This window comes from Rhamphochromis sp. 'chilingali' (genome assembly GCF_963969265.1).
Source record: "Rhamphochromis sp. 'chilingali' genome assembly, chromosome: 9".
Classification (NCBI taxonomy): domain Eukaryota; kingdom Metazoa; phylum Chordata; class Actinopteri; order Cichliformes; family Cichlidae; genus Rhamphochromis; species Rhamphochromis sp. 'chilingali'.
Window position 1 is genome coordinate 9,319,667 of NC_137936.1, and position 12,754 is coordinate 9,332,420.

At 39.8% G+C, this 12,754-nt stretch overlaps 2 protein-coding genes across 2 annotated transcripts; one reads left to right on the forward strand and one right to left on the reverse strand.

Moving 5' to 3' along the window:
* Positions 1-110: 110 nt before the first annotated feature.
* On the reverse strand, positions 111-7,356 carry mon1a (MON1 secretory trafficking family member A). Its single transcript, XM_080891959.1, has 6 exons — positions 7,003-7,356; positions 6,373-6,524; positions 3,921-4,301; positions 3,068-3,833; positions 2,620-2,767; positions 111-1,148 (listed from the first exon to the last, which is right to left on the reverse strand). The coding sequence occupies exons 2-6, from the start codon at positions 6,494-6,496 to the stop codon at positions 1,008-1,010; spliced, it is 1,560 nt and encodes a 519-aa protein (XP_080748085.1). The 5' UTR covers positions 6,497-6,524; positions 7,003-7,356; the 3' UTR covers positions 111-1,007.
* Positions 7,357-7,742: 386 nt separating this feature from the next.
* traip (TRAF-interacting protein) lies at positions 7,743-12,701 on the forward strand. Its single transcript, XM_080891960.1, has 16 exons — positions 7,743-7,937; positions 8,162-8,280; positions 8,373-8,430; positions 8,532-8,615; positions 8,756-8,795; positions 8,895-9,022; positions 9,116-9,210; positions 9,443-9,556; positions 10,598-10,685; positions 10,780-10,869; positions 10,950-11,038; positions 11,144-11,299; positions 11,411-11,456; positions 11,571-11,669; positions 11,762-11,812; positions 12,011-12,701. Exons 2-16 carry the CDS (start codon positions 8,183-8,185, stop codon positions 12,116-12,118), a joined length of 1,344 nt encoding a protein of 447 aa, XP_080748086.1. The 5' UTR covers positions 7,743-7,937; positions 8,162-8,182; the 3' UTR covers positions 12,119-12,701.
* Positions 12,702-12,754: the final 53 nt, after the last annotated feature.

Below are 12,754 nucleotides of genomic sequence, written 5' to 3' on the forward strand. Positions count from 1 at the left end.
CAGCACCATAAAACTTACTCCTTTTGTTGTGCAAGTGTGCTCCGCGTTTGTGAGACGGAAGTGCTGCTGCTACTGCCATCTACGAAATGCCTACAGTGTGAGGGGAAAAGAATGACACATCAGCTTGCAGGTAGTTTCTTTATTTACATATAATTTTGCAATTATGGGACTGCCATAAAGCATTACATATTTGTTTTGCACAATAACAGTTAAGGCATGATGTGACAAATGTGACAAGGCTAGATTCCTCAAGCATAGCAGGTTTCTAGGAAACAAAGCTTTAAGAGGCATGCAGAAATATATCATCTGTTAATGTGAGTATTATGGGTGAAAAGAAAGAGATGAACTGGAAAAATAATGGAGTTCATGTGGAATTCCTCTACAGTGGTGTTAAGAGAATACGTGTTATTACAAACTACTGACAGCAGTAAACAGGTCACAGGCTTTCTGTTTCAGTGTCCGTTACATAAACAAAGAGTGCATAGAGGTAAAAGGGTGATGCTTCCAACAGGAATGCTGTTAACCCATATTTTGCCAACATGTCTTCTAATTTGAAAATACATTCTACTGCAGTTCGAGGAATTTCCAGTTTATTCTTCATTTCTAAGAACTGAGTTAATACCATAAAAGACATTTTTTTTAAGTTGTCTGATGCATAATAGCCGTTACAGTAAAACCATTCTTCCATGAAAGATCTTTAACAACAGGTAAACACTGCAAGCTTCTGTGTTACCAAAAGTGCGGAGGCTTCTATCTGCTCTTCATTTTTTTAAATTAAAAGTTATAAAAAAATTTCGCCAGCTAAAATACAGCGTTAATTCAATTGCACAGCACACTTCATTACAAATCAGAGAATTAGAACAGAGCATTCCAAAAGTCAAAAAAAAAAGAAAATGCATAGGTTTTGACAATCATCATACTCTTAAAGACTACTGCTTCATCATGCATAGCTGCTGTTAGCACCACTCCAGTCTGTTTTCACAATACTGCTTTACGTTTCAGGAGGCTCAGTATGTGAGAGGACTGAGGATGAAGAGGCGATCCTCCTCCTTCCTGATCCACTTCAGCAGTTTATTGACAGCGGCGAACGCTGAGGCCTTGGTCGCCAGCGGACTAAAGCAGAGGTAAAGCTCAAAGCCACTTGTCACCTGCAAAGGAGAGAAGGCACAACGAGACAAATGGGGCATGAAAAAGCTCTGTGTAGTAGAAGGATATTTTTCTGTTAAAGAAGTTCAGAAATGTGGTTCAATGTAAGAAATTGTTACAGTCTGCAAAATTACTGTAGCTACTGCATTTCAGATCAATGATGAGTGATTAAAGCTTAATGTCTGATGTCTTTAGTCAAAACAAACTTTGTACTTGACGCCAGGAGGCTAAAATCTTGCTTATTATGAGTAATATTCATTTTTGCACATTACTGTTAATGTTGTGCAATTATCATTAATGGCACATTTAATCAAAAATTTGTGTTATATGCACATTGAAAATGTTTAAAAAAAAAAAACTAATTATGTAATGACAGTATATTTTTTGTAACAATATTTGTAAAGCATTGCACCACATTTAGAATGATGACCCTTTTTCAATACGTTTCTTTAAGATATATATTTAACCACACAACATGCAGTTAGAAGAGTGGTCAACAACTTTCCAGAAGTGTCAATGTGGACATTACTTTTATTGTTATTTTATGTGTATGTGATGGTAATGTGCAAGGGTCTGCAAAAGCACAAAGCTGCTAACACAAAGCTGGTAATGAAGGACAAAGGTTATTCCAGTAAGCTATAATTAAACTCGTTGTGGGAATAAAAAAACAAAAAAAACACTAACACACTAATTAAAATAGAAATTAAAAAACATAAGCAGTATCTTCTTTATCTTCTTTGGGCTGGGGGATGCAGCATTTTCCAAAAAGAATTATTTATGGATCATGTTCACACGTGGCTTTTTTACTGTATGATAGAGCTTCAACCTGCATTTGTGCATGGCACAGTGAACTGGGTTCACAGACAGTGACTGGAAGTGTTCCTGAGCCCATGCAGAGATTTCCATGACAGAATAATTGCTGTTAACGGCAGCCAATGCTGATTTTTGGCCTTGTCCTTTGCCCACTAAGATTTGCGTTTTGATCATATTAGGTACTGTAGATGATGAGAAACTCAAAGTCGTCACATTTTTATATTGAAGAATATTATTCTGAAAATTTCCAAGAATTTGTAGACATTTTTTCTCTCTAAGATGCTCTTTTTATACGCAGTCATGTTACTGACCTGTTGCCAGTTAACCTATTTGATTGCAAAATGTTAATCCAGCTGTTGATAATACTGCATTGTGAATGGAAAAACTGATATAAATAATTTTGATTGCTGGCATAAACTTTACGACTTTATTAAATGGACAATTGACCCTAATAAGGCAAATAGTTACCACCCCCCCCCAAAAAAAAGAAAAAACAAAACAAAAACAAAAAAACAGTAAGCTAACTAAATGTGTATGAACAATGTCAACAATCCAGTGTCCAGTATTCATTTTGTACACACCAAATGCTTTAAATGGCTGTCAGCTTAAAAATAATTGTTCAAAAACAATAAACCATTTTAATCAGAACACCAGAGTCACCTGTGCCAGCAAGTTTTCAGTTTCCCTGCAGCGGTAGTAGTAACGGAGAGGTCTGGTTGGATGGTGCAAGCAGCTGTGAAGTTCCTGGTACAAGCTCAGCAGCCTTTCCTGCTCTCCATCAGACTGGTACACCATCGGAAACTCGGGGCTGAAGGTGGAAAATATCCAAGAACAAGGATTTGTGTTCATGACAAAAAATATATACATATAAGAATGCAAATCTTTGTATACTGATGATCATTTTACTGGCCCAGATAAAATCAAGTGTCATCTGCTCTCATGAAGTTGTCATTTATGTAAATTTTTCGTAATACCGAAAACATCTGAGTAGATGTGTTTATACAGTGAAAGGAAAATGTTCTTGAATTAACAGGATTAATGACTGTTAAAATACTCTGATCGTTATCTAAAAACCCCTAAATTTGACAAACACAGTCTAACCACTCACCTGGTGTACAGTCCGGAGCTCTTTGATTTATACAGGAAGTGCCTGAGCTCTGGGATGCCAACCTGCACCACGGAGTAACTGGGACATTTCACCGCCTCCTTCAGGGCCTGGTAGGCACTACGCTTGCTCAGCCTTTCCATAAACTTCTGCTTGCAGTCGGACATGTTAAAGAAGTCCTCTCTTTCAGTTGAGACCAGAATGAGACAGAGCTGGGAAGCAGGCTCCAGGTAAGAAATGTGAGCGTGGAAAAATCCTGCGGTGTTGAACTTTGGCAGACAGATCGGCGTCCAGCCTTCACCTTCTCGGAAGGAAGAGGAGGAACCGACGAGGTTGAAGACCAGGTGCAAGTCTATGTGGTGGAGGAACTGGTCCTTCTTCCTGACCAGGGTGACCAGGCGATCGCCGGCCAGCAATATGGAGAACACCAGGTTTTTGGATTTAGCGGCCTGTAGGCTCGATGACACTACGTCCCTGGCAGAGCTGGGGAGGGGCAGGCAAGTGACGGCACTGAGCAGCAGGCCGGGGTCTCGTTCCAGCCGGATCAACAGGTTGTCAGTGAGATACTCTGAGCCGGCCAGCAAACGCCGCAAGTCGTAGTTCTGCTTGTGCTGAAAGATGTGGTTGAGCTGGGTGAGGGTGAGCAGGCTGACTATCTGGTAGTAGATGTATTGCAGCTCCCGCAGCATCTCCTTGTCTGATTGACAGGTGCGTGACACTCCCACCAGGACCAGAGGACTCTTGGTGAGGAAAACCACTTTACAGCCATCTGACACAAACATATTAACAGCACTTACATTAAGATACGACATATTTGTTTAGAGAATTAAATGTTGCTGCCAAAGTATAATCTGACCTGCATGGATGGAGCGGATGATGTTCTTCTCAGCCTCGACAAACGACACGAGAGCCATCATCACCCCCATGGTGCTCGACAGCGCCTCTTCCGTGCCGTAGCGAGTGTAGATTGGTTTCCCCGCCTCACTCAGCACAAACACGTGTTTTTTGTGGCTCCGCCACGCCTCACTGGACACATCCTCCTCCTTAGTCCTATCCGACAGGTCATTGCTGTGTTGTTCATCTATATTTTGTTCAGCAACAAGTGCCTTGAGCCCCTCTTCATGCTGCTCTTCTGATTTGCCTGAATCAGCTGTCCTCAGGGCTTCTTCTTCAGCTTCAGCAGTTAAATCCTCAAATGAGTGTGCATGGATGAACATGGCACTCTTCTGGCCAGCACCTGTATTAATATAAATGATGACAAACTTTGTCCGTAAAAGATTTAAAAAAAAAAAAAAAAAAAAAAAAAAAAAAAAAGCTAGAAAAGCTCTATATAAATATGAGCACAGTACATCTCATGGCAGACATTTCTGGACAGTTCCTTTGGAAAACAAAACTCCAGGAAGTTTGAATGCTACTTTCTAAAAGGACATGTGGCCAATGACCACATATACAACTGCCAAAGTAACCACCAAGTCCTCTTTTAGTGTTTTCTCAGTTTGCAGCATTTATAGCGGTTTTCATAATCAAACATTTTTCCCATGTAGAAAAAAAGAAAAATAAAAAATAAAGAAAAATAGTGGACTGTTAGTATCAGGCTCATTCTCACTACTGAAAATCATGTGTTTGGTTAAGGGATGGGGTAAGGGTGGAGCATGAAGGAGACACAGACATGACCCCTCTTTGCTCAGCGTAAATTCTTCATACTCTTACCTGCCGAACAATCAAACACACAGATTTTTTTTTATGCTTGGAAGCAGGCCTCGTGTTTAATGTGCCCGTTTAATTTGCATTCACACGTACAGCCAGGTAATGTAGAAATGCTGCTTAGCTCAAGGCAGATTCAACACAATGGAAAGTGGAGATGTATACATAATTTAAAAGATTTTCAGTTTGTGTTTCTACAAGAGGAAAAAAAACAACTTCAACGAAAAAAAAAAAAAAAAGTGGCTGGTTTGGAAAATGTGTTAAATTCCCCAACTTTGCTGGAGAACAAAACTGGGCATTCCTGTGGGAACCAACTAGCTGGAAAAGGCATCCAAGACAGATGACAGAGATGAATTATGTACATTTACAGGACAAGACTTGATTCTTTTATTTGAAAAACTGATTAATTTTGAACATGGTATGCAACTCTAGAACAATCCACAAAAAACAGAAGTTCAATTTAGTCTATTATCGTATTAGTCACACATGTTTTAACTTTAGGTTATCACACTTCAGAGCTGCTGCAGTGAATAAAATGAACAACCTCTGGCCAAAGCTTATCTAATTAGAAGAACAAGAATAAGGCAACTGTGATAGCGAAAGAGTACGCTAAGACTTCAAAATGTCCTGTTTAGCTCCAGTTTGAGAAGAGCAAATCCATACAGTGTTACATCATCTCTCCTGTCATTGTTGGATTTATTCAAAGCAGGATGTGATGCAGCAGATGAAAGCAGCTGCAGCCAACTTTCATTGTGACAAACTGACAAATTTTCCCCAGATTTTTTTTGCAGTCAACAGATGGTCATATCATTAAATTCTCATGAGAAAACATGGCAGCATTTGAAGGGAATATTGTGCAACTGTAACACTAGCTCTAAAACAGCAGACAACCTGTAAATATATTCACCATTTCTTACATAGACAGGATGTGCATATTCATGCTGTCTCTCACACACAGAGTATTCAGTATGCGTTCACCGGACACTGCACAGCTACAACAATGTGAAACAGAGAAGTCCAATTCATGGGAAAGTTTTCAGAAGTGTCAGCACTGAAAGAGTGTTAATGTCTTTTCTTTGTGCTACAATCATAAAAAAGACAATATTCCAGGCAAAGATACTGCAGGGATTTTGTACTTGAAATAGAAAACAGTTGATGATTACTTGGCCCTGCCCTGCCTTGATATTTGTCTAGCCCAACTGGAAGCTTTTATGGTCTACTGTAACCGTTGTGATCACTGATCATGTCCTGCAATGTTTCGCAATACAATCCTATGAGGGATTGGCCACAAAGTAGCGTGGCACAATTCTATTCACCCACGACTTCTTTAAGACACCTAGACTTACCTGCAGTCTTTGAAATGAGAGTGCAGTCAGTGGTGTAATCCCACTGATAGTGGCTAAGTGAACTACCTGGAAAATATTTCTTGCGTTAACATTACCTTAGACTGGAACAAATGCAAGAGGAAGTTCACACATACTACACCTTCATATTTGACGTTTTTTCACTACTATGCAGTGGTTCCAGTTTTGCAGATGTATGTTAAATATGTTTAAAATCATACTTGTCTCTGTGTGTTTACAGACAAGCGGCACAACACTTACCTGGTTCAGTTCCCTCTACCAGACCAGGTATGGGGCTGTCCGCCCTGACTGAGCGAAGGCGGTCTACAGGAGCCAGAGTTCCACTTTCCCATGATGCAGTCGCCTTTTGGGCTTCACCTTCCATCACTGCTACTTAAGGCTAGGACACGCACCTGGAAAGATAGACAGACAAAGGGCTATAGGACCAAAGGGCAACAACTTCGTGACTGAGTCTTGGATTTATGGTGGTGTGCCATTACAGTGACATGACACGGTCACCACGAGTCGGTTCAACTGAAATCAAATAAAGCCCTACAGTTAGGTAGTGAAGATTAACTGTTTATTGGAAGCGGGGGAAAACAGAGCTAAACCGGAATGTCCTCCTTGCTCCAAGGAAGGCTGAAACCAACTATGGAAACAAAATGAGTCTCGAAAGAATAACATATTCACACGCAGTATATTTACATTCACATCGTTTTTTCTTGCTTAGCATCCTGAATTATCACAGGCGTCACATATGTTTGACTTCAAAAGCTACTTTGATTGCTGACTTTAGCATGTAGTCAAACAAACGCTATCTCAGACACGTTTAATCGCCTTCGCTCTCAACCAGAGCACTCAAGACCCCTTCAAATACTTCAAAAAGATTACCTTTCATTTCCACAGCTGTCTGCATCTGAATGTTATGCTCCCCAACTCGTTTGCCACAGTTGCTGCTAGCTAACTAGCAGAAACCGCACAGAAGAACTTCTTGAATCATGCCCTGGTTGGTTGCGGAAGTGCGAATTGTGGGATATGAAGTTCCCTGCCAGAGGGTTTATACACTTTTTATCACTCGTTTCCCAGGAGTAATAAAAATGCCGAGTTCATCTGAATAAAATAAAATACGGAGAATTGTCTTTGAAATAGTTAAGAATTAATTTAATGGGTTAATTTTGAATATTACAGCATGCAAGTTACTTATAACACACTGCCATCTTTGATCTTGCTGGTGCTTTCAGGTCACGCAGGACATGAAACAACTGTGCCTGATTATTAAATTACACGATTGTCACGAGACTCAGATACTTAATTTGTCAGACAGAAAACATTGTATATGAAATGTTAAATAATATTTTTGTGTGAGAAAGGTTTGTGAATATATTTGCGAGCTATTTCAATGTGTTTAAAATAATATTTTGTTGTTTTCACTGTGACTCTGCATATGTGAGGGATAAAAGCAAAAAAAAACAAGGGGAAAAAAAAGTGTTGACACATTTGTTGAGTGACACTAAATTGTAACTTCTCCAGGGAAAACGTATTAATTGTTTTAAATAGCAAACGTTTATAGCGACTGAGCTAAATTTTAATACAAAATACGTTGGCGTAGATTCTAACAGCTCATTTATGTTCCGGGGCGGAGCTTTGGTTTGAACGTGCAGCGGGGAACTGGCCAGCGATGGCGTTACCATTGTGTTTGTGTTAGCTTGAAAGGAAATTTCCTAAATTATCTCACTTTATGTGTGTACAATGAAAATTTTCATGTACAGTTGGTGATGCTTCAGTTTATAACGAAGGATTATGCAGTAACTTGATATCTTTGTTTGGTAAGCATGACAGCTCACGATAAGGCTATGGCTAACATTGGTTATCTATATGTAGCTGCTTAACCAGGGTAGCGGAATAGTAAGGCCCACTGACTTTAGCCAGTGCTAACTGTTTTAGCCTACAAATATTATGTAACACTACCGAAACGCGTATGATCAGGGAGTGAATATCACGATTTGTATTTCACTGTTTTTAACAATGTCGTACGCTGTTTCCAAAACAGGGTGATCGTTGTGCCGGTAAGATGCCTATTCGAGCATATTGCACTATTTGCTCAGATTTCTTTGATCACTCCAGAGATGTTGCTGCCATTCACTGCGGACACACTTTCCATTATGAATGGTAACTATACACAAACTCAAATCTGAACAAAACAACTTTTTTCAGTTCATGGCATCTTTTAAGTTATTTTCGTTCCCCTCTTTTTCTTCTAGTCTTCTTCAGTGGTTTCAGACAGCCCCTACAAAAACCTGTCCACAGTGTAGGAAACAGGTACAGTAACGCTACATTGTCAAACTACCAGCACAGACCGTGGCAAGTTGAGTTACAAAGGAAAGATTGAGCTTCAATGACATTTTGATGTTTGTGTGTAGGTCAGCACCAGGCACATTATCAGCAAGCTCTTCTTTGACATTGGTGGAGAGGAGGACAGCACGGCTGACCCGGAAAGCTTACAGGTACCAATCCTACAGCAATATAAAACTCTTCACGCCTTCTGGCATGTAAAACAGAACCTAAATGTGGTCTTTCCTATTGCTATTGTTTGGATTTGTTTTAGGGTGTTATCTTCTGACTGTATTTCTTCTCTTGTTTGCAGAATGAGGTTGATAGAGTCAAGGCACTTCTGAGCTCTAAAGGTGAGAAATTAAACTCTTGAGTACAACTGTTACAAAGTTATGCTAGATTGTAAGGAAGCAGGCAGCGCTAGATTGATCATCTGTCTGGTCAATTTGTAGAGCGAGACTTGCGGGACAAACAGAAGGTGGTGGAGAGTTTAAAGGACTCCATGGACAAGCAGAGGCGAGACCTAGACAGTTTGCGGAAGGAGATTAAAGAAAAGGAGATGCTTTGTTCTGCCCTCAAAGTATGAGCTCTCTGTTCTTCATTGTTGAAAAGCTGCAATATCCACACTGATTCACAGTCACTGCAACTAATATTATGTTCTAACGTCTCACAGACACAGATGTCATATATGGAGACGCAACAAAATGAAGTTCAGGCTGCCAAGGAAGAAGTCCGGAGCTTAAGGACCAAGTTGAGAACATTTGAAAGGTATCTGCAGCCCATTGTATTATATTCAAGCTCCTGTGATTGTAGAGGAAAAGATAAAGATTGTTTAAGATGATCTTTGACAAGTGCGCAAACGTATACCAGTGCATTTGGGCAACTGCAACCTGAGTCTTACACTACAGCTATAATGACATGAAATATGTGCATATGGTCCAGTGATTGTCTTCATTGTTAAAGAGCATCATATTCACTCTGTGCATTGTTTTCTCCTCAGCTTGGATGTGTTGTTACAGGGCCAGAGAGCAGAGGTTGAGTCCATGATCACAGATATGGGTATCAGCCAGGCAGCAGTGGAGCAGCTCTCAATCTACTGCATCTCTCTGAAAAAGTAAGTATATGGAGATTATTACTAAATCGGCCGAGTACCATCTTAAAAATATTGGAAAAATTGTGGCAAAGAAAGATTTTGAAAAGCTTATTTGTGCATTTATTTTCAGTAGACTAAAGTATCTTAATGGAGTCTTTACTGGTTGCTGCCAGAGTCCTGACCAGCACCAGGAAAATGGATCATATTACAGCAGTTTTGAAATCATTGCATGGCTTCCTGTGTGTAAAAGCATTTATTTAAAATTCTGCTAATGGTTTAGAAAGCATTGAATGATCTTGAACCTGAATATATAGCTGACCTACTTGAGGGCTATGATGCTTCTAGACCTCTTAGGTCCTCAGGAACAGGCTTACTTTAGTATTGCTAAGGCTAGAACCAAACAAGGTGAGGTAGCATTTAGTGTTGTGGAATAAACTCCCCTCACACCTCCAGTGTGCAGAATCCATTAGTTACTTCAAATCAGGATTAAAAACGGTTTTGTGTAGTTTTTACATAAAATATACATTTAATTGTAATTATTGTATTTTTCTTTTTGTTCAAAGGTTAAATTTTACTTAAGTTGTTTCAGGTTTACCCTTGGTGTTGACTCTTGCCGTCGAGGGCTTTTTAGTTAATACTGAAATAGTTTTGCAGAAAGGAAGGGTCGAATATTTCTCTTAAAGTCTCTTGTGTTGCATCAGAAAATGTCTGTTAGGTGTTGCTTCTATAAGTCATTAATTTCAAGGGTTCTCTCACATTTCTGCTGCCTGTACGTTGAATAATTACTCAGTGTGTTCTATAAAGATGTGAAATATGGAGCGGTTTGTGGTGTTAGTTTAATCAGATTGTGTGCTTGTCTATATTTGTGACCCAGATGAAGATCATACCACCTTTCTCCTGTAAATCTGAGCTTTTGGGAAATATGTTCCAGAATCTTTTAATAAGTTGGACAACATTTGTGTGTTTGAAAGTACTTCTTTTGGAGCTTTTTGTTCAGGTATTTAGTTCTGACCACAGCATCCGCTCAGTATTTACTGCTGATCTCTTTTCTTTCTTTCTCAGAGAGTATGATAACCTCAAAGGAACTTTGAAAGCTTCAAATGATATGTGTGAGAAACTGAAGAGAGAAGTGCTGTCCTCAAACAACAAGGTCATTCGACATAAGAAGATCGCCTCACCAATAAGAAATGGGACTTCGGTGCGGAACCTTTGGTTTAAGTGCTCTGTGGTGTTTGTCATTTCAGTTACAAAAAACTACAATAGAGGTGAATCAGACCAAAGAGGACATGAAGTCTCTGCAGAGCGATCTGGCCTGTGCTGACAAAGAAATCTCTGTAAGGCAGATCAAACAAATCTGTTTATTTGTTATGTCGGATGTGCGTGGTTGTGATTTCTGTGTGCAACCTGTCCACAGAGCCTGAAGAAGAAAGTGGAGTTTCTTCAGAAATCTCTGAGCACACCAACGAGGACTAACGAAGCCGTCAGTCGGCTCATCTTTGAAAGGTGCGTCTCCAGCTGTGGGACTTCATTCTCCTCGTGCTTTTGACAGGATGCTTAAGAATGCATTTGCTTTATGCGCTCACGCACTTGTTGCTGCCTTCCCGTCAGCCCTGCCCCACTGGAGCTGAAGCAGCCTCGCCTCCACCATCCAGCAGATAGCGAGGACATTGACCTCAACATGACCTACGACATCACTACGCCAGACGACGGGGCCAAGAGACCAACGCAGGTTCCATTGAAGAAAATGCGTCTCGATCCACCCGTGTAAGAGTCATGTCACTCAGTGCGGAAATGTTTTCTTCTGTGTTTAGAGTAGTTTGAAATCCATCTGCTCTTTTTGTAACAAAGTATAAACTGGAAGTGTTGGTTTTTCAGAACGTCTGTATCCAAACACAGGGAGAAAACGTCAGCTTTAAGCAAGGTAGCCTTCTTCTAATAAATGCATCATTAAATAACTGATCTATATATAATTTGTTTTTAATTTTTTAATGAATTTATTGTATTGTTTTATATTTATGTATTTTTTGTTTCTCAGAATCGCGATGAAGATCTGGACCCTTTTTTAAGGAACTCCCTCCTCTTCAGGAAGAAAACCTTTGGCAGCATGTTGGAGCCTCAGAGGAAGCCTGGAGCTGTAAGTGCAGCCGACTCTCGCAAACTGTTTCCTTGTCCCATTTTGTCATCATCAGTGTTTTGTTGAAGGGGGAAAATGTTTTTGCGTTTCAGGTCAGAACTGGTTATGATGGATTAGGAGGACGAACTAAATTCATCCAGCCTGTATCCTTTTTGTCATTAGTGATTCTGCATGTGTTACTTGTCTTCTAGCGTTTGAGGTTCACTGAAGAATGTTTGATGTGTGTGTTTGTGTATATATGTAAGAGCCAGGGAGCACCGTCTGGCTTCAGATAGATGTTATTTATAACCACGAGATAAATGTAGGTCGCATCGATCCTTAACCAAGCGCTCCACCTCCAGTCTCCTTTGTCACAGATTCGTCCACTGATGAAAGCTAAAAGGAAAAAGGTAACACGGCCCCCATCCAAGACCGCCACTTGCATGACCCTGGACGACTTCCTCGAGTAAATTTTGGTGTCAGAGGTCAAGACACTGACTTCTGTAAAGAAGCATGTTGGCACTGCTCTAAAACCGAGAACCTGGCTGTGGGTTTTTTGATTTGTTTGTTTTTGCCACTCAACACCAAAAAAGCATTTGGGAATGAACTTTTATCTAAAAGAAATGACAAATGTTGGCATTTGGGTGAACTGCAAACCCTGCTCTACATTTATTTTTTTGTGCTGATATGAATTTGTTTGTGTAGGCAGTGTCTTGTGTTTTGAAGCCTCGTAGTTCTGTGGGAGTGTATTTGTTTGTGAGAGAGAAACAGCTACTTGAGAAATTTGACTGAGGGTTGCGATGATTATAAAATTCTGGGCCAGTGTCTAATGCGATACTTTTTTGTTATTTATTCCCCATTTGCTTTTCCAGTGTGGCAAACAAAAATCTTTATCATTTAAAAAAAAAGTCTTTGAAATGCTTTGCTATTTTTCACCCTGTTTTCCCTGACTAACCTACATGGGGAGTTACTGTAGGTATTTTTTCTTTTAGATTTAATTGTCATGCTGGATGTAAGCAAACTCAAATAATAAACAATATTTTTTTATTAAGATTCTTTTGCAATTGACAATTTCTTCTAGACTTTTATTCACAAACATGTCAATG

What these genes read in the sequence shown, in the direction of transcription:
- mon1a (XM_080891959.1), bottom strand. Translation starts at nt 6,496, where the DNA reads ATGGAAGGTGAAGCCCAAAAGGCGACTGCATCATGGGAAAGTGGAACT. An exon ending in CATCCGCTCCATCCATGCAG is followed by an intron (nt 3,834 to 3,920) that starts GTCAGATTATAC and finishes TGTTTGTGTCAG; the next exon opens with ATGGCTGTAAAGTGGTTTTC. An exon ending in AGCTCCGGACTGTACACCAG is followed by an intron (nt 2,768 to 3,067) that starts GTGAGTGGTTAG and finishes TTCCACCTTCAG; the next exon opens with CCCCGAGTTTCCGATGGTGT.
- traip (XM_080891960.1), top strand. Translation starts at nt 8,183, where the DNA reads ATGCCTATTCGAGCATATTGCACTATTTGCTCAGATTTCTTTGATCAC. An exon ending in TACTGCATCTCTCTGAAAAA is followed by an intron (nt 9,557 to 10,597) that starts GTAAGTATATGG and finishes TTTCTTTCTCAG; the next exon opens with AGAGTATGATAACCTCAAAG. An exon ending in GAACTAAATTCATCCAGCCT is followed by an intron (nt 11,813 to 12,010) that starts GTATCCTTTTTG and finishes CTCCACCTCCAG; the next exon opens with TCTCCTTTGTCACAGATTCG.